Source organism: Papio anubis, chromosome 3 (assembly GCF_008728515.1).
Source record: "Papio anubis isolate 15944 chromosome 3, Panubis1.0, whole genome shotgun sequence".
Taxonomy (NCBI): Eukaryota; Metazoa; Chordata; class Mammalia; order Primates; family Cercopithecidae; genus Papio; species Papio anubis.
In genome coordinates, this window is record NC_044978.1 from 112013943 (window position 1) to 112040245 (window position 26303).

At 35.4% G+C, this 26303-nt stretch overlaps 1 protein-coding gene and 1 non-coding gene across 3 annotated transcripts; one reads left to right on the forward strand and one right to left on the reverse strand.

The window, feature by feature from the left end:
- Window positions 1-7378: 7378 nt before the first annotated feature.
- GNRHR (gonadotropin releasing hormone receptor) lies at window positions 7379-25021 on the reverse strand. Of its 2 annotated transcripts, none has more exons than XM_003898836.5 (3): window positions 23946-25017; window positions 14806-15025; window positions 7379-11001 (listed from the first exon to the last, which is right to left on the reverse strand). In XM_003898836.5, the coding sequence occupies exons 1-3, from the start codon at window positions 24465-24467 to the stop codon at window positions 10757-10759; spliced, it is 987 nt and encodes a 328-aa protein (XP_003898885.1). In that variant the 5' UTR covers window positions 24468-25017; the 3' UTR covers window positions 7379-10756. The 2 variants fall into 2 exon arrangements, with proteins under 2 accessions (XP_003898885.1, XP_009205276.1); XM_009207012.4 differs by having other exon boundaries at window positions 10751-11001; window positions 14806-14897; window positions 23946-25021.
- Window positions 17491-17641, forward strand: LOC116274325. Its single transcript, XR_004182952.1, has one exon. It is a non-coding gene; the product is annotated as a small nucleolar RNA SNORA62/SNORA6 family (small nucleolar RNA).
- Window positions 25022-26303: the final 1282 nt, after the last annotated feature.

A 26303-nucleotide genomic window follows, 5' to 3' on the forward strand; every position in this document is an offset into this window, starting at 1 on the left:
AGTGAGAAGAAAAACAGCAATGGGGCATCTTAGTCAGGGATGTGATTTACTTACTTGAAGAGGGAGGGATGGCCTTCAGACACTGTATGGATGGAATGCTTGTGTCTTCCCAGATTAATCTGTTGAAGCCCTAACCTCTAATGTGATGGTATTATAGGAGGTGGGGCCTTTGGGAGGTAGTTTCAGATATGGTTGTGATGGCAGGCCCCTCATAATGGGATTAGCATCCTTATAAAAAGAGATGAGAGTGTGCTCTCACTTTCTCTCTCTCTCTCTCTCTCTCTCTCTCTCTCTCTCTCTCTCCCCCCCTCCCTTCCCATGTGAAGATACAGTCAAAAGGCAAAGATCTTCAAGCCACAATGGCCCTCACCAGAACGCATCCACATGATCAGCCTGATCTCAGACTTCACAGCCAACAGAACTGTAAGAATTAAATCTTATGTTTAAATCACCTAGCCTATGGTATTTTAATTATTTATTCATTTATTTATTTTTATTATACTTTAAGTTCTAGGGTACATGTGCACAAAGTGCAGGTTTGTTACATATGTATACATGTGCTGTGTTGCTTTGCTGCATCTATTAACTCATCATTTACATTAGGTATTTCTCCTAATGCTATCGCTCCACCATCCCTCCACCCCACAACAGGCCCCAGTGTGTGATGTTCCCCACCCTGTGTCCACCTGTTATCATTGTTCAGTTCCCACCTATGAGTGAGAACGTGCGGTCTTTGGTTTTCTGTACTTGCAATAGTTTGCTCAGAATGATGGTTTCCAGCTTCATTCATGTCCCTACAAAGGATGTGAGCTCATCCTTTTTATGGTTGCATAGCATTCCATGGTGTATATGTGCCATATTTTCTTAATCCAGTCTATCACTGATGGACATTTGGGTTGGTTCCAAGTCTTTGCTATTGTGAATAGTGCCACAATAAACATACATGTGAATGTTTCTTACAGTAGAATGATTCATAATCCTTTGGGATATACCCAGTAATGGGATGGCTGGGTCAAATGGTATTTCTAGTTCTAGATCCCTGAGGAATTGCCACACTGTCTTCTACAATGGTTGAACTAGTTTACACTCCCATCAATAGTGTAAAAGCGTTCCTATTTCTCCATGTCCTCTCCAGCACCTGTTGTTTCCTGACTGTTTAATGATCACTATTCTAACTAGTGTGAGATGGTATCTTACTGTGGTTTTGATTTGCATTTCTCTGATGACCAGTGATGATGAGCATCTTTTCATGTGTCTGTTGACTGCATAAATGTCTTCTTTTGAAAAGTGTCTGTTCATATCCTTTGCCCACTTTTTGATGGGGTTGTTTGATTTTTTCTTCTAAATTCATTTAAGTTCTTTGTAGATTCTGGATATTAGCCCTTTGTCAGATGGGTAGATTGCAAAAATTTTCTCCCATTCTGTAGGTTGCCTGTTCACTCTGATGGTAGTTTATTTTGCTGTGTAGAAGCTCTTTAGTTTAATTAGATCCCATTTGTCTATTTTGGCTTTTGTTGTCATTGCTTTTGGTGTTTTAGTCATGAAATCCTTGCCCATGCCTATACCCTGAGTGGTATTGCTTAGGTTTTCTTCTAGGATTTTTATGGTTTTAGGTCTAACATGTAAGTCTTTAATACATCTTGAATTAATTTTTGTGTAAGGTGTAAGGAAGGGATCCAGTTATAGCTTTCTACATATGGCTAGCCAGTTTTCCCAGCACCATTTATTAAATAGGGAATCCTTTCCCCATTTCTTGTTTTTGTCAGGTTTGTCAAAGATCAGATGGTTGCCTTAAGCTGATAAGCACCTTCAGCAAAGTCTCAGGATACAAAATGAATGTGCAAAAATCACAAGCATTTTTATACTCCAATAACAGACAAACAGAACCAAATCATGAGTGAACTCCCATTCATAATTGCTACAAAGAGAATAAAATACCTAGGAATCCAACTTACAAGGGATGTGAAGGATCTCTTCAAGGAGAACTACAGACCACTGCTCAACGAAATAAAAGAGGACACAAACAAATGGAAAAACACTCCATGCTTATGGATAAGAAGAATCAATATCGTGAAAATGGCCATACTGCCCAAGATAATTTATAGATTCAATGCCATCCCCATTAAGCTACCAATGACTTTCTTCACAGAATTGGAAAAAACTGCTTTAAAGTTCATAGGGAACCAAAAAAGAGCCTGCATTGCCAAGACAATCCTAAGCAAAAAGAACAAAGCTGGAGGCATCACGCCACCTGACTTCAAACTATACTACAAGGCTACAGTAACCAAAGCAGCATGGTACTCATACCAAGACAGAGATATAGACCAATGGAACAGAACAGAGGCCTCAGAAATAACACCATGCATCTACAGCCTATGGTATTTTACTATGGAAGCCCACCCTGACTAAGATTTCAATTTAGCTCCCATGTAGTTCCCTGTTGCTTGGCAATCTTCTGACTCACTACCTTGTCACATGGTGTATCCCAAATCAGTCCTTCTCCTCTTCCCATATCCCCGTACTCCAATATTCACCCATATGTGGCCAAGTCTTCCTCCACCTGAGCTCCTTGCAGAGGAATGAACAATTGTTTGAATATTAATGAATATTAAAGTAAGTAAAGAAGAGATAAATCTCCATTTGTTTTGATAGTAGGGTGATCTTTGGTGAACTTAGGGAAAGTTTCAACCAAGTAGTCATAGCATGATCCAAGTTAACATGCATTGAACCAGGCGTGATGGCTCATGCCTATAATCCCAGCACTTTGGGAGGCTCAGCGGGATGGATCATTTGTGGTCAGGAGTTCAAGACCAGCCTGGTCAACATGGTGAAACCTCGTCTATACAAAAATTAGCCAGGCATGGTGATGCATGCCTGTAAACCCAGCCACTTGGGAGGCTGAGGCAGGAGAATCACTTGAACTTGGAGGCAGAGGTTGAAGTGAGCCAAGATCGTGCCATTGCACTTGTTGCCTGGGCAACAGAGTGAGACTGTCTAAAAAAAAAAAAAAAAAAAAAAAAAGGCAAGTTAACAGGCATTGAAGATTAAAAGGGAAGTAATGAAGAAGGGGAGTTATCTGGTGTTAACAACTGGAGAAATTTTCTGTGAAGGGGAGTTTACAAGTGGTAGGACATGAAGCTGAAATTGAATATATGGTTGAAAAGGATTTTTTTGAAGACTCAGGATAAGAAAGCATTTTTACATGCCAGTGAGAATAATTTGGTAAAGAGTGGAACATCGATGGTGTAAGAGAGAAAAAGAGGGAATAGTTGAAGAAATTGTGTCCTCAAAGTGTAAGAAGGTATGATAGCTACAGCGTAAGTAGAGGGGTTCAGCTTTAAGAGGAGCAGGGACAAGTCTTTCATCATGATATGAAAATAGAAAAAAATGTAGTTTAGGAAGATTTAAAACTTAGTAGTGGGAATTTGAGATGCTCTCCTCTGATGGATCTGTCAATTTTTGCGTATTTATTTCTTTGGAATCTGTTTTCTATTGGATTTGAGGGTGCTAATCTGATGATGGTTTTATTTTGTCAATTAGCTGGTCATCAAATAGTTATCTGATAGAAATGGACTTGGGAAGAATTTGGGGACTTGGTTTCAGGAACTACATCTATTGGGGTAGGCAGCTGTTGTAGAGGAACCAGCTGTTAATAATGATAGAAGGTACATCCCAGGAAGTAGAACACAATTGGCATATTTAGTGATAGATAATGGAAAGTTCAGGAGAGCAACTAGTAAGGAAGAAATGGATTAGAGCATAGCAAGATACATTCTATCAGGTAGGTTGAACATAGTAATTAGCAATCTATAATTAGCAACTTTGGTACATAGACTGGCATATAGTTTGTAGCAGGAAAGCCTGCCATCAATTAGCCTGTCTTTTCCCAATTAATATTGGTTTAAGAGCACACTTCAGGCCAGGGACAGTGGCTCACACCTGTAATCCCAGCACTTTGGGAGGCCGAAGCTGGTGGAGGTCAAATGTTCGAGACCATCCTGGACAACATGGTGAAACCCCATCTCTATTAAAAATACAAAAATTGGTTGGGCTTGGTGGTGGGCACCTGTAATTCCAGCTACTAGGGAAGCTGAGGCAGGAGAATCACTTGCACCTGGGAGATGGAGGTTGTGGTGAGCCGAGATAGTGGCCATTGCACTCCAGCCTGGGAGACAAGAGCGAAATTCCATCTCAAATAAACAAAACAACAACAACAAAAAACCAGACTTCAGTTCCAAGAATTTTAGAGAGAAGGCATTAAAGGCATTAGAATGGCAAGAGTAAGGCAGGACCTTATCCTAGCTTTCTGGGGAGATCACTGAGATAGTAAGTTCGGCATAGAAAATAAGATGTGAATCACTTAACCAGGACTGGCGTGTTAATTTGGGAGGTGGTCTTACAAATAATGCAGGGGTTTAGTTCCTATTATAAGGATCCATGTTTTCTGAGGTCTGAAGTTTTTACGTATGGGTAGGGTTTCTATAAGTGGGTATAAAAGGAAGTATTTTGCTAGAGGAGGTGGCCCATGCCGGTAATCCCAGTAGTTTGGGAGGCTGAAGTGGGAGGATCGCTTGAGGCCAGGAGTTTTGAGACCAGGCTGGGCAACATAGTGAGACCCTTTCTCTACAAGAATAAAAATTTAAAAATTAGCCAGGCATAGGAATTCACACATGCAGTCCCAGCTACTTAGGAGGCTAAGGCAAGAGGATTGCTTGAGCTCAGGAGTTGGAGGTTGCAGTGAGCTATTATCACACCACTCCAACCTGGTGAAAGAGCGAGACCCTATCTCTGACAACAACAAAAAACTAAAACGTTTTACTGACAAATACCACAAACATCATTAAACCTATAACAATAATGTTATATTTTATTATTAACTGCTTGACATAACTCTAAAGTGCTTTTTTCTTCTAAAATATTTTGGCTGCATGCTACTTGATTATATTTTAGTATAGCAATATTTTATAATACTTTTTTTATATATTGATAGCTTTGAAAGTTTTCTTTCAGTTTTACAAGTATTTATTACTAATGACATCCTAGCATGAAATCTGACACATTGCAATGCATAAAAAAGATGTACTTGCTGTTTTTAGTACTGCCATGGTTTTGTGCCCTAGAAGCACAGGAATTCTCATAAATCTTGTACATTTCCAATCAAAAGAAAAAAATGTAGAGAGGTTTATAGTTGTATATGCTGCTGCATTGTTCAGTATACTTCTGAAAAGAGAGAATTTCCATTTTGACTAGGATTTGATAAGGATCAAATCTTTTCCTTATGCTTTATGCTTTTCCTACTAAGTATATTAGTTTGCTATTGTTGCATAACAGATCACCACAAACTTCGAGTCTTAAAACAATGCATCATGTTTATCTCACAGCTTGTAGGAGTGAGGAGTCCAGCTACAAACTGAGTCTTTTGCTCAGGGTTTCACTGGATTATAATCAAGGTGCTTGCCAGACTGTATGCTTATCTGGAGGTTTGACTAAGGAAGAATCCACTTGTAGGCTTTTTCAGGATGCTGGAAGAATTCATTTCTCTGTCTGACTGAAGGCCCTAGCTTGTTACTAGCTGTCCATTGGGGGCTGCCCTCAGGTCCTAGAGGCTGTCCACAGTTCTCTGCCACATAGCTCTCTGCAAAGGCATTTTACAATATGGCTGTTTGCTTAAGGGCGAATTTCTCACTTCAGTTTGCTAAGATAGTCTTATATAACGTAATGTAATCACAATACTGATATCCTAGCACCTTTGCTTGCTAACGTAACCTGATCAAGGAATGACATCTTATTAATTTGCCGAAGGCAAAATATGATGGAAAGCAAGTCACAGGTTCCAATCATGCTCCAAGAAAGGGGATTATATAAGAGTATACCTTATTGGGAATCACCTTTGGGTGTACATGTACAATAATTTTCCACGGAGAAGCTTCTGTACATTTTGTTTTCTTCTCACCACTTACATAGTTCTGTTGCCATATGTCTAGACACATTCATATCATGATATGACCTCTAGCTCTACACTTTCCTGTCACTATGCCAGGTAAGTCACTATAGTAGGTATTTTTTCTGGTGTTATACTTGGAAGTTTCTTGCAATGGTTAGCAATGACCTAGCATAACATGAAAGCGACCAGGAATCACTCACTATCCCTCTAGAGTCAATCTAAAGATATTCTTAATTCAAATTCCCCTTGGCTGGGTCCCAAAAACACACATGGCCATCTCAATACCACTTCATTTGAGGGGAAGGGTGACAGAGGGAAAGTAAGAGTGGAAAGAGATAGTCTTAACCAATTGCAACTAAAATTTTTTTTTGTTGTGGATTTTATAAAAACATGTGACCACGTGAAAACATATTTTCCAGGGCCCCAAGAGTGGACTGAAATAAGTGAGGAATTTGGAAATTAAGTTTCATGAGCTTTATAGGAAATCCATTTCAAGTTGGCATTTATTTATTAACTTACTTGATAATTGTTCTCTGAATCTGAAGTGATGGCCAGGATTTTAAAACATGTGAACATTCTTATCCAATGAACTAGTTATAAATAAATGAAGAAAAAAACAGGAGCCAAGAGTTCCCAAGAAACTAAGTAATCAGGCAGAGCCTACCCACTATACATCAGATAAAGATTCTAACCACTAGAGTTGAACATATGTGGATTTAATTTATGAAAAACAATGAAAATCCATTCCTTTCCCTTAGAGCAGCATTTATTGTGCAATCATTGTGTTTCAGAGCTTCTTTTAGTTTTTTGCATTGTATTTAAGTTATGTGCTACTTAAATTTGTGGCACATATAGTCTAAATTTTGTTTTGAAAAGTTAATTGGTGATTGTGGCAGGTACTGCAGTTTTCTGACCAAAAAGGTCAGAAAAAGGTCTCTTTTCCTTTCTTCTTCCTCCCTATCCCAAAAATAAAAAAATAGAAAAAGCCTTCAATTTTTTTTAGTTATCAGATTGCTAAGTGTTCACAGAAATTGAGCCCTGTCCCACAAGACAAATTATTCCCTTAAAGTGTTCAGGGTAATCTTCTTTGCTAGTGATTTGTTTAGGGTCAGTCATGTGTCCCAGTTCTAGCCAATTTAAGGGGAAGTACTGAGAGTTATGGGAAAGAGAGATTCATAATGAGAAGTGACCCTTTCCTTCTGCCTTTGACCCCTAGAATGGTGACAGCCAACTTCTAGTCAGAAAAAAGAAAGCCTAGTATAATCAGAGAAGCTGAATCGAAGCTCTGACTTAACTGATTCTGCATGCCTACCTCTGGACATCCTATAACATGAGATGGAAAAATGCCACTTCTAGTTTGACATTTTTATTCCTTACAACAGAACCCCTCCTAATAGAAACAATGATGTATAAAATAAAAGTCAGACAAACACACACACATATAACCTTTATTCTGTTTTGTCTTAATACACGCACAATATGAGTTTATTTTGGTAATTTGGAATTACAGGAATTCACAAGGAAGAGATTTTTAAGAAATCACGTAGATAATTATATTAACAGTTTTTGTATATATTTATCTATTGCTACTATGCATACATTTTATATAACTTTTAAAGTTAGACTAATTGTTTTAAACTTGATTCCTAATAATCATAAAAATAAGCAAGATTAGATTGAATCTGGTTTTTTCTTTTAAAATTTCTTTTATTCATATAAGCACAATGTATAGTAATTAGAAAAGCCCAAGGCATTGGTTCAATGTAGGAAAGTGGACCACAGGTAAAATAGATGGAGTTCTAGAAGTATTTTAACTGCCTAAAAATATTATCTGTTTATGACTACCACCTAAGTTCTAAGACAAGGTCACTCTCAGGAAATTTCAAAGTCACTTATGCTATGTTCCTTGGTAGATAATGTTTGTGGTACCTTCCCCAGAGTATTTTTTTAGCTACTATATTTCTGTTGAATAGGCTTAAATTGAACTAATGTAGACTTTGTTAATTTTACTGTCATTAATGTCACTCCTGTACTAAACTGAATTGCTGAAAGAAATTCCATTTTTAACTAGTTTTATAAGCTAAGGAAGAGAAACAAAGATAGAATCTCAAATATCTGATATATTAGACTGACTCTGTAGAACACTTCCTTTTTTACAAGGAGTCCTCACCTTTTATTATAATAGGACATAAAATAAATGATTGTAGTATCAAATATGAAATATTGTCTGTTGAGTGGATTATCTGTAATTTCAAAGCCATATTTTTCTTTTGTGCTATAAATTTTAGTTTATACATTACATTATAATATATAATTATACATTATAATTTATGGACCACAAAATTCATATAGAATAATTATTTCTGTTATGTTTTTTATTACATATTGAACCTTAAGAGAGTTTCTTGGTTTGAAAACAATAAGCATATTAAAGCAATCTCGTTTCAATATTTACATTTTTATGTTTGCATATAAACTGATGAATAGATTCTGTTATATTTTTATTGTAATAGACTTTTTTATGTATATGCAAAGTCAACTAGGACTTCTTAACCTTTTTTTGTGCTATGAGCTGCTGTGGCAGTCTGGTCCATCCCTCTCAGGATTGTGTTTTTAAATGCACAAAATAATACAAATAGGACTAAAATTAAAAAATACAACTCTCTCTCTCTCTATATATATATATGTGTGTGTATATATATATATTTTTTTGCATGGAATGTAGGTTAAGAACCCCTGAGTCAAGCTTTTGAATAGCCCTTCAGTTAATGTGTAAAAAAATATGCTCGAGGCAATTCCTAAGAGCGATCCATAATGAGCACACAAGAAGAACCAAGCTGAGATACATTCATTAAACTTGTGTGTGATAAAGCCCTTAGACTGTATCTGTACAAGTGTGTTATTTTTGCTTTTAAATCCCAGAAGTAAGAATTATCAGTTAAGGAAAATGTATATGATAGAGACTTAGAGAACATTGGTTTTGTTTCAACTTATCTACATCCCTGTATTATCTACGAGAACTATAAAATCTTAGAATGAGTATACATGCCAGCTTTGAGCATTTTAGCACACTACAGAATTTTAGCCTTGTCCAATTCAACTGTAGAACTGGACCATGAATTGGTTAATTAAAGGTACGAGTTTAATGAAAAAGAAGCTATGAATGAAAGAGTGAGTACGCAGAGGGAGTTCAATTGAGACAGAATTGGAAAATAAGGTAGGATGTGAAACAAACAACAACTCAACACTGTAAAACTGAAGTATGAGAGGAGAAAATCAAAGAAAGAAAGGACTTACCATTAGTTGGCAATTTACTTTCCACAATACCACACACCTGGAGTAATTAGAAATTACATTTCATCTTTTGTATGGCACTACATAGCTCATGTAAATATGATAGTATCTTACCTATTTAAAAAATGTTGAATAGCTTAATTTCTTTTAAGACTCTTATGTTTTTCACATTAAATGGGTATTATACTCCCATTATTTTCATCCCTTCCCATTTTTCATAGAAGAAATAGACACAAGCCTGAATTATATAAAGAGGTCTTGTTGTGCAGACATATTTTGGAAACCATACTATTCAATGTGAATATCAGTAGGTGTTAGTTGTGCCACGGGCTGCTGTGGCAGTCTAGTCTATCCCCTTAAATTGTGTTTTTTAAATGCACAAAATAATACAAAAGGATGGAAATAAAAATATTACATGGAAATATAGTGTTGTGCATAGACTGCAGGTTAAGAAACCCTGCATCAAGATCTTTCCCTCCTTCCCCCAACACGCTCTGTCTTCTTTGATCTGTACAGACTGAAGCTGTAGTTTTCTCTCCAGAGTTCCTTTTATGTATCAAGCATCTTTTTGCTTGTGCATTTGCTTAATTTTGTTTTCATTTTTCTCAGTTATTTACGAAATATGGATTTAGTGAGATGAAGGGATAGACAAAAAATTCTTCACATTATTAAAATAGAGGACGTATTATGCATAGCGCATACTCAGTATGAGTATTTTCTTAGTTGAATTTGGAAACATTGTTATTTTATGGCAGTTAATTGCCACAAACTCCATAGACTATACAGCCTAGAGAGGAATGTTCTAAACCCCTGTCCAAATCCTAACCCCTCTAAAATTTCCCTTTATATAGAGGCACTTCACAACCTGTACCACATAAATAGGATGAAGGAGAACTACTCATGGTCTTATCAGGTTGGTGGAGTGGTTGGTGGGGTTGGTGACTGACTCCTCCAAATGTCGGAATGCTTTTGAAGCCAAAGAGAAAAACAGATCCATTTTTTTTTTTTTTTTTTCGTTTTAACTACAGGAGGGAAAGTTGATCTTATGGGCAAGGGGCTCTGTGCTCTATGTACTATATAGCATAAAACTCTAATTGCTAATATGCCCCTTTTGGAGAAAAACTCACCAAAGCATGCTGAGTTTAGACCTGTGTTGTGGTTTCTCGCCTTTGATTTTTTGGCATTCTTGTGCCTTAGGCTGCAGGTATTTTAAATATTTGTACATTATTATGTGAAGAGAAAGTGATAAGAAACCTACATAATGTGTTATATGAGGTCAGAAAAGGCAGAGATTAATTTAGAAGTTGATGATGACAAGAAAATATTTTAGCATTTTTCCTGAAGATTTTTCCTTAATAATTGAGGCTCTGAAAATGGAGGTTCTAAAAGAATGACAACTTAAGTGTAAATCCTGCTTTGTTTGTATGTAAACATGCTCTAACATTTGTGTTGATATTCCCAGATGGAGAGATTCATGACCTTACCCTTCTTCATATGACTTCTTGTGTAGTCTATCAATCACAGAGAAAAATATCCATAGATAAGTGGATCAAAGCATGGGTTTAAAAAGGCAAAGAGAAAGAAGAAGTGATTTACTGGGTCTGACACCCTATTTAACATTTCAGGATCAAACCAATACCAAATTCCTAGGACATAGTAGGGAGTCCAGCAGACAGTGAATGAAGTGGCAAATGCAACTGTCATTTTTAGAGTCTTCAGCCGTGCTCTTGGTATATTGTTCTTGGACTGATTCAGTTGTAGTTCTATTGGATAGAGAAAAGAGCAGGTGTTTAAAGATCAGTTTTCTCACGAAACCAAAGTGGACAAAAAGGAAAACAGCATCACTAATTCAACTTAATCAATGGAGAAAATTTCCAGTATTTTAAATAATAATAATTTGTTTGAAAAGCATGTTTTAATGAGAGTTTTCCACTATGTCACATAATGAATAGAAAATATTGAAGACGATAGTGCTCCTATTTCTGCCAAACTAATCTGAATTTGAAGTATGGGATACTCAAACTCTTAACATATAAATTTAAGAGAGTAGATGAGGTTGAGCTCAGTTGAATTCTTTTTAAAAAAATATATTTTTTTATTTTAATAGGTTTTTTTGGTGGGCTGATGGTGTTTGGCTACATGAAAAGTTCTTCGGTGGTGAGTTCTGAGATCTCTGTGTATGCTGTACCAAATGTCTAGTCTTTTATCCCTTGCCATCCCCCCTTAGTTTCCAAAGTTCAGTGTATCATCGTTATGCCTTTGCATCATCATAGCTTAGCTTCCACATATGAATGAGAACATATGATGTTTGGTTTTCTATTCCTGAGTTACTTCACTTAGAATAATAGTCTCCAATTCCATCCAGGTTGCTGCAAATGCCATTATTTCATTCCTTTTTTATCACTGAGCAGTATTCCATAGTACATATATACCACATATTTTTATCCACTCATTGATTGATGGGCATTTGGGCTGGTTCTATATTTTTGCAATTGCAAACTGTGCTGCTGTAAACATTCCTATGCAAGTATCTTTTTCATATAATGCCATTTTCTCCCCCGGGTAGATACCTAGTAGTGGGATTGCTGTATCAAACAATGGTTCTACTTTTAGTTCTTTAAGGAATCTCCACACTGTTTTCCATGGTGGTTGCACTAGTTAACATTCCCACCAACAGTGTAGAAGTGTTCCCTTTTCACTGCATCCCTGCAAACATCTATTATTTTTTGATTTTTTGATTATGGCCATTCTTGCAGGAGTGAGGTGGTATCACACTGTGGTTTTGATTTGCATTTCCCTGATCATTAGTGAGATTGAGCATTTTCCCCTATGCTTCTTGGCCATTTGTATATCTTCTTCTGAGAATTGTCTATTCATGTCTATTCGATAGTATTGTTTGTTTTCTTCTTGCTGATTTGTTTGAGTTCTCTGTAGATTCTGGGATTAGTCCTTTGTCAGAAGTACAGATTGTGAAGATTTTCTCCCACTCTGTGGGTCGTCTGTTAACTTGCTGATTATTTCTTTAGCTGTGCAGAAGCTTTTTAGTTTAATTAAGTACCATCTATGTATCTTTGTTTTTGTTGCATTTGCTTTTGGGCTGTTAGTCATGAACTCTTTGCCTAAGCCAACGTCTCGAAGGGTTTCCAATGTTATCTTCTAGAATCTTTATGGTTTCAGGTCTTAGATTTCAGTCTTTGATTCATCTTGAGTTGATTTTTGTATAAGGTGAGAGATGAGGATCCAGTTTCATTCTTCTACACATGGCTAGCCAATTATCCCAGCACCATTTGTTGAATAGGATGTCCTTTCCTCACTCTATATTTTTGTTTGCTTTGTGAATTCTGACTTCAAAACAAAATTATGTTCACTGAGTATCTTTGATACTAAGGATAGTAAGTATCATGTGTGGATGAAAGTGTACTACCCCAAATTATCTATCTCAACTGTGTGCTTCTTTCTATGATAGCTGAAATAATTTCACTTTTCATATTAATAGAGCCTTTAAAGTTCATAGGTTACACTTGTGAAGAAATTTGCTGGAAATTAATGGAATTAGTGACTTTTTACAGTCAGGCTGCCTACCTGAAATTTTGAACTTAGTTCTTAAAGGTAAAAAGGTGCAATTCTGAAGTGCTCAAAATCTGTTCTTGTATTTCATAATAGAGAACTTCTGTGTTAAGTAAGAAATACTCTTCACATACTATATTTTTTTTTGAGGGAAACAGATAATGCTATTCAGAAATAGTCATTTTGAAATTTCTTATTAATTGGTCACCAAAGAGTGGACATATAGAGGAAAACATTTACCTGCATGGTGTTTTAATTATGAAATAATTTTTTGTCTAGAAATATTAAAGTAATTTATTAAATACAGACTGATTATGGATTTTTGGGAGACAAAACTAATTACTATTTACTCTATGCCTTGCTAGAGGCTTTGCTCTTTTCACATACTATTCATTTTTTTTTTTCAGACAGAGTTTTGCTCTTGCTGCCCAGGCTGGAGTGCAATGATGCAATCTCGGCTCACTGCAACCTTTGCCTCCCGGGTTCAAGCGATTCTCCTGCCTCAACCTCCTGAGTAGCTGGGACTACAGGCATGTGCCACCACACTCGGCTAATTTTTGTGTTTTTGGTAGAGACAGATTTCATCGTATTGGTCAGGCTGGCCTCGAACTCCTGACCTCAGGCGATCCACCCGCCTCGGCCTCCCAAAGTACTGGGATTACAGGCATGAGCCACCGCACCTGACCTTCACACACTATTCATTTAATCCTCAATATCTGTAAACTTTGGTGACACACATCCATTTAAAATTCAGAAAATCATCTTGGCTTAGCAAGTGACTGAAAATGAAAAAATATCAAGACAACCACAACATGTCATGCTTTTTCTTCTTTTGAAACATCATCACAGTCGATAATTGGTTTATTGTTTATGACTTTTCTGCTAGACTGTAGTCTCCATGAAAGCAGGATACTTACTAGATTTTTCTTATTCACCATGGTATCCCCACCTAGCACAGTTTCGAGCAACGCTGAGTAGTCAGTATGTATTAATCAAATAAATAAAATAATAAATAAATGTGTTCATAATAGTTATGGCTTCCTGCCTCTGCTTTTTTTGTTTTTCTGCTTATGTACTGCTAATATTTCTTCAGATTAACTCCTATTTGAGATTCACCTTCTTATTTTCCCTCTACCCTTCTTAGATATCACTTATAAAATGGAATCTCTCAAGATAAGATTTTGAAGGCAAATTGTTTTTGCAGTATACTTTTTTGGAAATATTAAATACCATTTTGTGCTGGCAGGTGAAAACTGCCCAATTCCCTATTAGAAAGCATCACCATGAATATTTTCTTTTGAAAATACCTACTGAGACTATTCATGCTGTAATAGTTAAGATGATTTCCCTGTTAAGTTGTACCAGATATAACTTATGTACTATGTCATTGATAACATGTCTTTTGGATGTCATGCCAACATAACAATGTTTATTTCATAAATATATACTTTATTTTTGGGAATGCACCATTTTACTAAAGCAAAAAAGGTACAAACACGTGTGAAGTTTTGAATGAAATCATCAATTACATAGTCAATAATATTTCGCATATTAACATACACACAAATGTGCATAGTTTACATTGTATAAATATAGGGGATTTGAATATAAAATGAAACAGCTTACTTTAGCTAGTTTATTGGATAGCATTTAACAGGTTGTACTTTTCTATAGTCTAGATATCACAATTTGTACTTGCTACCCAGCAGAAACCATTTGCCAATGCTTATCCTGGGTCTTAATGGAATAATCATTAATTCTTCTTTAATTTCATGATGCGAATGTAGAACAGCAGAAGATACTAAGTTACCTTATCTGTAAATTGAGGATGATAAAAGCATAATAAAAATGTTACCTTATGGGGTGATTGTGAATATTAAATGAGCTAGTATATACAAACTGCTTAGAACAGTATCTGGCACATAGTTCATGCCACTCTGTGTTGAGTATCACTGTTTAAAAACTGCCCACAAATGACACTAAATCTAAGGAATACATACTGTGGGGATCCTGATGAAGGACCCGTGTCAGGGTGAAGATGATTTTTGCATTGCAGATCAGCATGATGAGAAGAGGGATGATGAAGAGGCAGCTGAAGGTGAAAAAATTATAAAATGCTTGATGCCACCATTGTGGAAAACTGCAATGTGTTACACATTGAGAGAAAACTGTTGTCTGTCCGGAGCTGTCTGCTAGATGAATCATCCTGAAGATGTATAACTGTATGAGACAATAAAAGGCTATGTTACTTTTTACCAAATGGTATTTGAAAGTTTTCTCTTTGGTACTCCGCTAGCCTTCTAGCATGTTACCTAAAGCAATTTCTAAGTTCCTTAGTATTATATTTCTGATGTTTCTATGAAAAGTCATGTGACTATTTACTTAAAATATGTTTGGGTAAGTGTCAATAGATCTACAAGATTTTGGATTTTTAACAATTATTTCAACCTTGAAGAATAATCATCTTTCAAGGATTTAAATGTTTGTATTTCAGTTTCCAGTACAATTGTGCTGAGTAAACTTTTCGCAAGTGATTTTGCTCATAAGTTATATCTGCAGTAACTATAACTGTGTCTGGCACTTAGAATGTACCCCCCAAAATACATATTTAAATTTTATTTTAGAGACAGAAACCCTATTAAAATGACATTTTAAGAAATGGTCACAAGACATGAAGAGACAGTTGCTCAAAGAAAGCTGGAACATGTCAAAACAAAAAGCAAACAAAAAAACAACCGAGGAACCAGCTGAAAAGAGCTTCCACTTGCCAAATCTGGGGCAGTTTAAGCATTAAAATACAAAAAAGAAACTGATCTAAAAGAATGATAAACTATTGAATAAAGTAAGGATCCATGAGCCCATACTTGTAAAAATTACAAAATAACAAAAACAACAAATAAATGGGGGAAAAAAACCTCTTCCATAATGTAGAATGCCAACTAATAAATGAAAAGGAATAAACAGAATTAGTGATTAACATTTGGTAATCACTATAATAAGTGATTACAGCAAGAGTCATCAATAGCTGGTAAAAATAGTGGGTGGAACTTTGAGGAGAACAGGATATTTACAAAATCTCAAAGTATCAGTCTGCAGGATACTTATTCATTATAACGAATAAAATACTCACTCTACAGAAGAGAAATATCTAGATAAGTATGTTAACATTGCCAATAATAGGACCCATTGACAATGTCTGTCTCCTTATGTAATGCATTGAGAACTGAGCATCACTAATTTGGTATTTTTGCTTAAAGTGTATAACCTGAATCTAACCTTGAGAGGACAAATCCCAACTGAGAGACATTTTACAAAATGACTGGTTTGCACTCTCCAAAAATGTCAATATCATGAAACACAAAGAAAGACTGAGAAATGGTTCCAGCTATAAGAATACTAAAGAGGTATGCAACTAAATCCACCACATAATCTTGGATTTTCTTTTGTTAAAAGGGCAAAAATTAAACTGGGACAACTTATGGGCTCTGAATAGAACATATAAATTAAATAGTGGTAATATATCAATGTTAAATTTATTTTTTATTTTGACAATCATTACTTTGGCTGTGTGTGAGAGGCCTTAAACACACTTCGAAGTATTCAGGGGTAAAGAAAAATCATGTCTACAACTTATTTTTAAGCAATTGGAAAAATGTAGATAAGATAAAATAAATAAGCAAATGTAAAATGTTAATATTTGAGAAAATTTGGGTGAAGGTATCTGAGAAATCTGTATGATTCTCGTAACCTTTCTTTGAGTGTCAAATTATTTTTAAAAAGCCTTTATCCTACAACTTTTAAAAACACAAACTGAATTAACAATTAAGAAAATGTTACACAAGTAGTTTTCAAAAATAAATTCTAGTGGACATTTACTCATTATTTCTCTATTCAGTAAACACTTCTTACCTAGTTATTTATAAGCTTTTTCCCTGAGAACTTTCATTTTACTGTGAAACACTATTAAAATGAAATGAAAAGAGAGTGTAAGCATTTTTAAATTGATAGAAAGTAAATTCAAACAAAAATGTTACAATTTTTTTTATTTTAAGCAAATGAGGGATTCTGTTATTTTTTAAGTTTTTGATTGAATTAGAAAATTTTAATTTTAATTACAGTATTAAGAAACATGATTCTTTTCTACGCTACCAACAAAAAACACTATAAAATATTTTAAAGATACTTTATTTTCTAAAAAAAAGACATACTCCGCTCCCATTCCCATCACCTCAAAAGGGAAAGAAACCTTGGCCCTGTTAAATAAGTTGAAAAGTTGATTTTTAGTTTCAGGTCTTTTTTAATCTTCAAGGGGAAAAAATGATTTTAAATTAACCCACTAGAGGGCGTCTAATAATTTTACAATCACTCTGCAGTCAAGAAACCCCAACAAGTGCATTCAGCTAAGTTTATCTTATGATTCAGACGTTTTTTCCCACATTACAAAGTGAACCTTTCAGTTTTCTGTAATTCTTTGCAAGCTGACCTTATTTAAAGTTCAGCTTTGAATTAGATCCAACAGAGGCTGTCAGTTAAAGTCTTTGGAATGGTTACTTCACGTAGAACCCGAGAATCTTATATTTCTTTAAGGTTTTAGCTACTTCTCTCTGTACCATCCCAGTTGGACTTGGAACCGGATGACCTGAATTTTACTTTTTCTCTGCTCTGGGCCACATTTTCATCTTAATATTTCATGTTTTAAAGGCATAATGATATCACTGACTGGCTGATGAAATCACAAGCGTAGGTAGTATGCTACATGAGGAGCAAGTTTTTCGCTAGCACCACAAAAGTCTCTGGCCCAATGAGTGGAGTTTGATAGTAGTTCTTGTCACAAGTATAATGTTGTTGCATGCTAGTTTTGAGGAGAGATTAACACATTTGAAAAACAGTGTTTTTTTTCTGCGTTTGTCCATATTTCTTGCTCAGGCCTCTCGGGCATTACTTGTTCTTTCTGTTTTCACACCAACTTGGTGAGTTCTGCTATAAGATTCTAAAAAGATGGGTTGTGTGTGGTCCAAATTGGTTCATTTGTAACTGGAAAAAAATTTATAGTTTAAAAAATATGTTTTTAAAAAAAGCCATGATGAAACTTTCAATTAGCAATGACTTTGAAACATAGTACTATGATAGAGTTAATGGCTATCTTATTTAACACATGCTTATTTTTTAAGCAACTCTTTGGTAAAACTAACTATAGCTGGCATTCTCTGTCATAAAAGATAAAGCAGTTATAGCCTTCGATCAAGGAATTTAATATTTGGTAGTGGAGATATAAAATGTATGTGATCCAGGTAATACAAGATAGACCGATAAATTTTAAGAAAGGTATAATAAAGTATACAAAAATTCAGAATCTTACTTGCCCATAAATTAACTTGCTACTGTCTTAGTTCCATTTATTTTGTGCTCCAAGACCATGTTCATTTGAATGATTAATATAGAGATCCACTTTGCTTTTAGTTGTTCATTTGTCCTTGGATTTTATTTCTTTAATTTTGGTATGTTTCTCCTCTCTTGTCCCTGACCCTGGTTCTCATCAGTGTTTGTTTTATTTTTGCCATAAACAAGAATATTCTGTTTTCATTTTTTTTCACAGGCAATTGCAGTTGTTCATTTCTTCTTGGAATATTATCTTTAACACTCACCTTACCCACACTAATTACACCCTTACCTAGTGTTATCCAAAGGTAATTATCTTCTGATGTGTGCTTCAGTTTCGTCATCTATATATGGAGAAAATAGTAATATCTACCTCTAAGGCCTATCATGACAATAAATGAGTTAATACATGCAAAGCACCTGGAATAGTGCCTGGAACACAGCACTGTATAAATCTTAACCATTATCATAATTAAAACTTGAAGTATACAATTTTTATATGTATCCACATGCATTTATATATTTATACATGTGTATCATATATTTTTTTCTTGATGTCTTTTAAGCATCAGTTTTCACTTCAAGCTTTTTCTGCCTTTTTCTTCCCCAGCCTCCTATGGGTAAAAAGGAAATAGACAATATTACAGTGTTCAGTGGGCAGAGGTGGGTAGAGCGTAGCAGTTAAAAGAGCTGGCTATGGATATGGCCATATATAGATAACTAGATATACTGATACACTGAGATGTCCACTTATTAAACAGTAATCTTGGCCATGTTATATAATATTGGAGGTTTAGTTTCTTCATGTGTAAAATAAAGATAATGATTGTACATAATTTATGTGATTGTTGGAAGCGTTATATGAAATATTGCATGTAAAAGCTTATTTATGGATTTATTCACTGCCTGTTCTATGAACCTAGCAAGTAGAAGCTTTTAGCCAAATTCCTGGCACATATTTATGTCCTCAAGCATTATTTATCATCATCAACATTATTGCTGTTGTTTTTTCTGCTAGTAGGACGATACTATGATGTAGCACAATGTTTGGCATATTGTACCTATGTGATAATATTTATTGAATTTAAACTGTTTGCCAATGTCAGTAGTGCATTCTACACCAGTAAATTCTCTATGTGTTAAGGCAAGCCTCCACACATCTTCAGACAGCATATCTTTACACTAAGGATGAAGGAGAGGCCCACATTTCTTGCCCGCAGGCCTGGGTTAACCATATAATTTAAAAGCTGTCAATATGTGATGCTCTATATTAGCACAGATAAACTAGTGTTAAGCTTAACACAGATAAGCTATGAACTCTTTCTGCAAATAACCTGCTACTCTGGAATTCTTGTGGTATTAAATGACTCTTATTAGAAACCATGTGATTTATAAGTAGATATGGGCACATCTAATTTAGGAAATGTCTTCTCTTCCATTTATATTTACCACCCTAACCACAGATGGTCTTAAACCAAAGCTATCCCAGGGTGTTTGTTGCTTTTTCATTTCCTCCTTCCCTCCTTTGTTTTTCTTTTTTGCCTTTCCTCCTTTTTCCTCCCCTTCCCTTCTCTCCCTCCCTTCCCTTCTCTCCCTTCCCTTCCCTTCCCTTCCCTTCCTTTGCCTTCCCTTCCTTTCCCTTCTTTCTTTCCCTCTTTCCCCACTTTTATGTACGATACCTCCAAGACTTGAATTACTGTGCTCTGGCATGTATAGTTTTGCAGAGTGAGTATGATAGCTTTGTGACCAGGGAGTAGTTTGGCCAAATTTAGTAATCACTCAGAATGCATGCTATAATTTTGAAATATTTGAAATAATCCACTTTTATATAAGTATTTCTTTTTGCAGTTTCTTAAAGAACCAACAATTCCATACTCATATTTCTGTACTTTTTCTTTCCTGACTTCAAAAACTTTTTTATGAAGGCAAGAAGAAAAGAATGGGCTTAGGAAGAAAGGAAAAGAAGAAAAATAAACATTAAATTAGTAATTAAAATTAAGGTGTAAAGTCTCAGGTGATTTTATAAATTGTATGACTTATTCTTTATAATTACTCTTTTAAATGTAAGTAATTTGCTCAAAGTCACATAGCTGGTAGGCGGTATTACTGAGATTTGAGCCCAACTCCATTTGAATCTCACACTCATGCCACTTTTACTATCTCTATTGCCTTTTGAACTGTTGCAAGGAGATAGGAGGTCTTTAGCAACTGTAACTGGGAGCTAGTGAATAGCCAAGTGGAGGACTGGTCCTCCTTTACCTCTATTTTAACCAGAGCAGCTCCACTTATCTCTGTGTCATTCATTATGGTTTTTTTTGTGCGGGACTTTTTGTATAGGACTTTTTTATATACAGGATTTTTTTTTTTACTGTATTTTATTTTAAAGCTTTTAAATAGACACATAATAATTGTACATATTTATGGGGTACATTGTGATATAGAATTTTTTAAAAAGAATTCTATTACTAGCATAAAATTTGAAAGTTTCTATGCCACACTATGCTAAAACTTCTGAGAATGCACTGCCAAATTATCACAGAACATAGCTTCCGAGGTTAATAATGAGGAAAGTGGAAAATCTGGAAGGTCAATTTGAAATTTGGTCATTCTGAGCTGAGGCAAAAATGTCATAAATTCCCAGATCTCCAGGCCTGAGTGGTGACAACATGTTTGTTAAGATTTTTTTTCAACTGAGGTATGAATTACTCAAGTAATAGAAAATCAGTATGTCCACCAAAGGATGAAAATTAAAGTTACCCTTTTCATATAAATTAGGTACAATAGGATGTGCCTTTGTCAATGGACTTATCCACAGACCATGGTGAAGCATGAGACACACTCATCATGTGTCACAGTCTAGAAATAAAAAGCCCTCTTTCTCTCTCATATTCTTCATCAAATATATGTAACATTGGTTATGGGATTGAAATCTCTTTCATTCAGAGAGATTGCAGAGAGCCATAATAAAAGAAAAGAATAAGACAACATGAGTCCAACAGAGCACGTGACACTGGGAATGCCAATGGATCCTTTCAAATCAGTGCTTTTTGAACTGCAAGATATGCTCAGTAGTGAGTTTCAATCAGCAGTAAAAAAGGAAATATAACAATAGAATATTTATGTCATCAAAATTTTTTCTCAGTTATATGTGTGAGAGAAAGAGAGACAGAGACACACATTTTCAATGTAGTGTGTGTTTCTTACTTTGAATTATTGGAAAAGGATTTTAACACCATTGTCTTCAAAGGTTTAGACCTTAGCTCCCTTATGTGATGTAGGTATAATAACACAGCTCCTATTTACTTCATAGAGTTAATGTAAATATCAAACAACATTACTTATGTGAGGTTATTCAGGAAGCTTCAGCAAAGTACTTTAAAGTGTTGTTGAAAATAAGGATGAGTCATGTGTTTTACAAAATAAAATAACATCATTTTCTGTGGCTCATATTCACATAAATCTCTCTAGTAATGTATTTGAGGTCAGATTATTACATGAAATTCCTAAACAATTCAAAGTTAAGTTCCTATTTTCTTTTTGCTACATCAAGTTAGATAAATATTTGGCATTATCTTTCTATTATTGCTGTTAATATTTAGATGAAAAGAATTGGATTCATAAAGTAGTATTTCATTTATAGCTTCTAGGAGACTTCTAAGAAGAATCAAATCGTGAGTTTGCCCTTCAGTTATTGCAAATAGGATTATTTCCACGTTGGTTTGGATTTTAAGCTACATCAGCATCTCAAATTACCAACTACTTTCCACACACTTGTACTTACACAGATCTTATATTGCCACCAGTCATGTCCTAAAGCAAATGATTTTACTTCTCATAGCCTGCCTTCCCTCTCCCTTCTGCAAACAAATAGGCAGACAAACAAACACTCCCCTTCTCAACCGGATAATTTCAATGGTTTTACTATTTAAACTCCTTGGCTAAGAAAACTGGAACTTTATTTCCCCCTGCTCTATTATTAACTCTCTCAATCCAATTTGTTGTCAAGTTTTGTATTTTGTTTAAAATGTCTCTTTTACTATCAATTATCTTTGATACCACCCTAGCCCCCGATCACCTCATTGCCAGATTTTTAAAAAGTCTTTGTTTTACTCCACTCCATTTGGGCCACTTGAGCCTACATAAATTTTCCCAAAAACTTTTTTTTTTTCTTTTTTGAGACAGGGTCTCATTTTGTCACTGAGAGTAGAGTGCAGTTGCAGTGGTGCATCACGGCTCTCTGCCACCTCTGCTTCCCAGGCTCAAGCGATTCTCCCACCTCAGCCTCCCGAGTAGCTGAGACCACAGGTACATGCCATTATGACCAGCATTAATTTTGTTTTGTTTTGTTTTGTTTTATAATTTGTTGATATGGGGCCTCCCTATATTGCCCAGTCTGATCTTGAACTCCTGGGCTCAAGTGATCCTCCCACCTCAACCTCCCTCCCAACCTCCTGAGTAGCTGGGAGCACAGGTGCGAAAGTGTAAAGAAAGAATGTGGAAAATTTTAAGAGCATAAGCCTTAGCTAAATCACCTCATTTCAGGTGATATGTTTGCTAAAGTTATTCTTATATATTGCATCACTGTGAAAGAAATCATAAATTTTTCTTCAGAAAATGAAAGCATTTTAGTTTTTCCCATTATTCTTATCATGACACACACACATTTTCAAAAGAAATATTAAAGTGAGAAATTGATGGGATAAAACAGTTATCCAGCTTTCTAGTGTCTTGTGCTATATAGTGAATTCTGCATGGCAGTTTTTTGTTGTTGTTTTTTTGACCATCTGGTCCGTTTAAAAAGTCTAGATAAATTTCCATTTTCAGAGGCAAGTTTTGGAGGATCCTAGTTAATTCTGATTTATTTCTTGACACATCCTTGTATCCTGGGTTTATCATGTAGTACATTTACATGCAAGAGAAAACTTGTTCATCTGCTATTAATGTTCTTTGTTATTTTCAAGAATTTGTCCCTTTTTTCGGGGATCTGATTGTTAAAATGGTAGGTTCAGCAGGTCAGTTAACCGGGCTGCCTCTGATGAAGGCAACCTGGGAAGATACTGCCCTCTGTGGGGAGGGCCTGTGCCTACTCTGTCAGCCATATGGCTTTCTCAATAAGCTGCCTCCAGCAAAACTCAAGTTAACTTTAGGGAAATATTTGGATTTCCATACATCCAAGATGTCTTACTTTTCTTCTATATTCAGTACCATTTAGCTGCAAACTGCAGAGCAACATACTAATCAAGAATAATTCTGTCTAAGCTGCAGTGACAGAATTCTTAAAATTTTCACTCAAGAAACCTTAAATAAGAAACATTATACATATTTTCTATCTAGGCAAATTTCATAATTCCTAAAAATTATCTCAACTAAACATTAAAGCCATGTCAACCAGAACAAAAAGAAAAATAGAAGAATAGAATGGAGATAAGGTCAAGTTTGAGAATCGCAATTTTTGGGGGGAAGCATTTGCTACGTAATAGGTATTATGTGATCCACTTTATTTATTTATTCATCACAAAAGCAGTATTAAGTAAGCATTAACCCCCATGTTACATTTTATCAGTAAAGGAACTGAAACCAGAGAGGTTAAGAAATTTGTCCAAGGTAACAGAACAGAGCCAGAATTAAACTTCGCTCTCTGACTTCCAGAGCCCAAGCTCTTAAAGGTAATATAGTACTTCCTTTGATAAGACCTTATATCAAATTTAGATAGGAAATCTATGATCACCATATCCAAATAAGTTTATGTATAATGGCTTACCTGTGGTCCTGCAAAGACACTACTGAGGATCCAGGCCAGGCCAACCATGGACTGTCCGAGCTTGCTGCTGCTTTTCAAAGCTAGGGGCCTCGTGATAGCCAGGGAGCGGTCCAGGCTGATCACCACCATCATGAAAGCTGGGGCATACATGGAGAAAAGCTTTAGATAACTGAGAACTTTGCAGAGGAACTCTCCAGCATACCATTGGACTGTAATGTTCCACATCCCATCCAGTGGCATGACAATCAGAGTCTCCAACAGGTTGGCTAAGGTCAGATGTTTCAAGAGCAGCTTCATTCTTGACAGCTTTTTCCCTTTCTCTTTCTTCTGTGTCCACTTCTGAAGTTTCAACAGGAAAGAAGCATTAAAGGTCGCAGAGAGTAGAAAAAGGAAGAAAGTAACCGTCACTCGGATCTTTCCAGACAAGGTCAGAGTGGGGAGGTCGCCCTGCATCAGTGGGATGCTGTTGTTGATGACTGAACAGTGATTTTGATTCTGTTCAGGAGAGGCACTGTTTGCCATATTTTCCCAGGACAGAGCTTCAAGACTTGTGTCTGTGGCGCATCTGATATTTTATTGTAACCGAATGTAAAGTCCTGTTTTATTTCTACCTTCTTTAGATGGAAACGTCACAGGTTTAGACATATGTCAAATTTTGTCCCTGAGGTACTTAATGAGAAAGATCAAGGTTAACTTGTTTTGTGTATTGGTAATCCAACAGAGGGCTAAAACAGAGCAGGCCAAATGCATTCTGAGGGCCACATGTAACTGTAGCACCTCAGCAGATGGCCTGGCTTTCATAACACTCTTCCTAAGTGAAGAAGGATACTCACAGCCTAATTTTGAATTTAAAAGACAGTCATGATATTATGATTTAAATAACTTTAAATTTTTTTTCTAAGAACTATTTAGCGTTAGTGTTCTGTCCAATATACAGATGTAGAATGATAATGAAGAAAAATGCAAACAACTTGATCCAATTAAAATCCACTGTCTTAAAAACACATTTCTCAAAAACATTTCTTGGTTTTCCTTTTCAAACACACTGTTGAGCACTCCAACACTGGACAAATACACTCATTTAAAATTATTCTACAACAAATTAAAACTTTACATTAGAATCAATCCAATTGGCTGCATTCAAATTTATTAATCAATCTTACTGCTCAGATCCATGCTTAAGTTAGAGTAAAACGGTTAATCAGTTTTTAAATTATTGCCTTGGTTTTTATAATTATCTAAATATTGTACTTACTGTTCTTACACATTAATGCATAGGGGAACTAGCTATTGAAGAGAAGACTGTGTAACTGCTGTAAGTGCATTTATATGTGTTTATATTAGTGTAATATGAATATGTTCCTTTATAGGTTATCTGATCATTTCAAATTGGGACCACTTAGGAACTTTTTCTGTGTTGCTTTTTTAACTTTCATGGTGAGTGCTGGACAGTTATTTATTAATACTTGTAAGACTTACATTGGAATTTATTAAATCACCAGCTTGATTTGTCTAATGCCAACAAGTTTGCTTCTGCGGCAGCCAAAGCAGGTACAATGTTAAGGATAAAAGTGACTATTTTGACTTAGATGGTGCATTCTTATTGGTTCATTTATTATATTTGTTTATTCTGTCTTAAATATTTATTTATTTAATAAATAGTTACTAAATATTTGCTATATACATTATCTTAGCCTTTGCTGGTGATAAAAAGTGAACACAACATCATCCAGCCCCTTTAAAGAGCTTGTTACCACAGAAGGTTAGATAAGTGTTTTAGACATATCTTACGTATCTCCTCAGCTTCCCTGTGTACTGGCTGTCTCCTGAACCTTGAGCAGCTTAGACCAGTCCTGTACCTGAGCTCCTTTTTGACTGTCACTATATGTCCAGAATTACCAGCTTCTCTCACTACTTCCAGGCTTGAAATATTTATATCCTCTATTTATACAGCATATGAAAGAAAGAGATTTTCTCACACCTGAGATTTGTGACCATAAAATTTTTACCTATGTCAAAACTAAGTTCTGACTCATCTAGGAGAATTACAAAAAAACAAATTGTGCGTACTACGTTAGTTATAATAAGTTCCTTATAACCAGTCTTGACTAAGATAATTTATTTTTCTGAAGAACTCAAAAGGCTTTGCATATACATCATGTCAGTTAATCTGATCAGGGCCACATGCCTGAAATGAACAAAACAGAGTAACCATTGGAAAGACATACGAATATGAAAAGTTTTTGTAAGCGAACCAGCAACCAAAAGAACAAAGGAAAGAACATTCATGTAAAAATTCGATTTTAGTGAAGTATATTTTGCTCTTTGTCTTGTATATCTAGGGGAGAAAGATTAGAG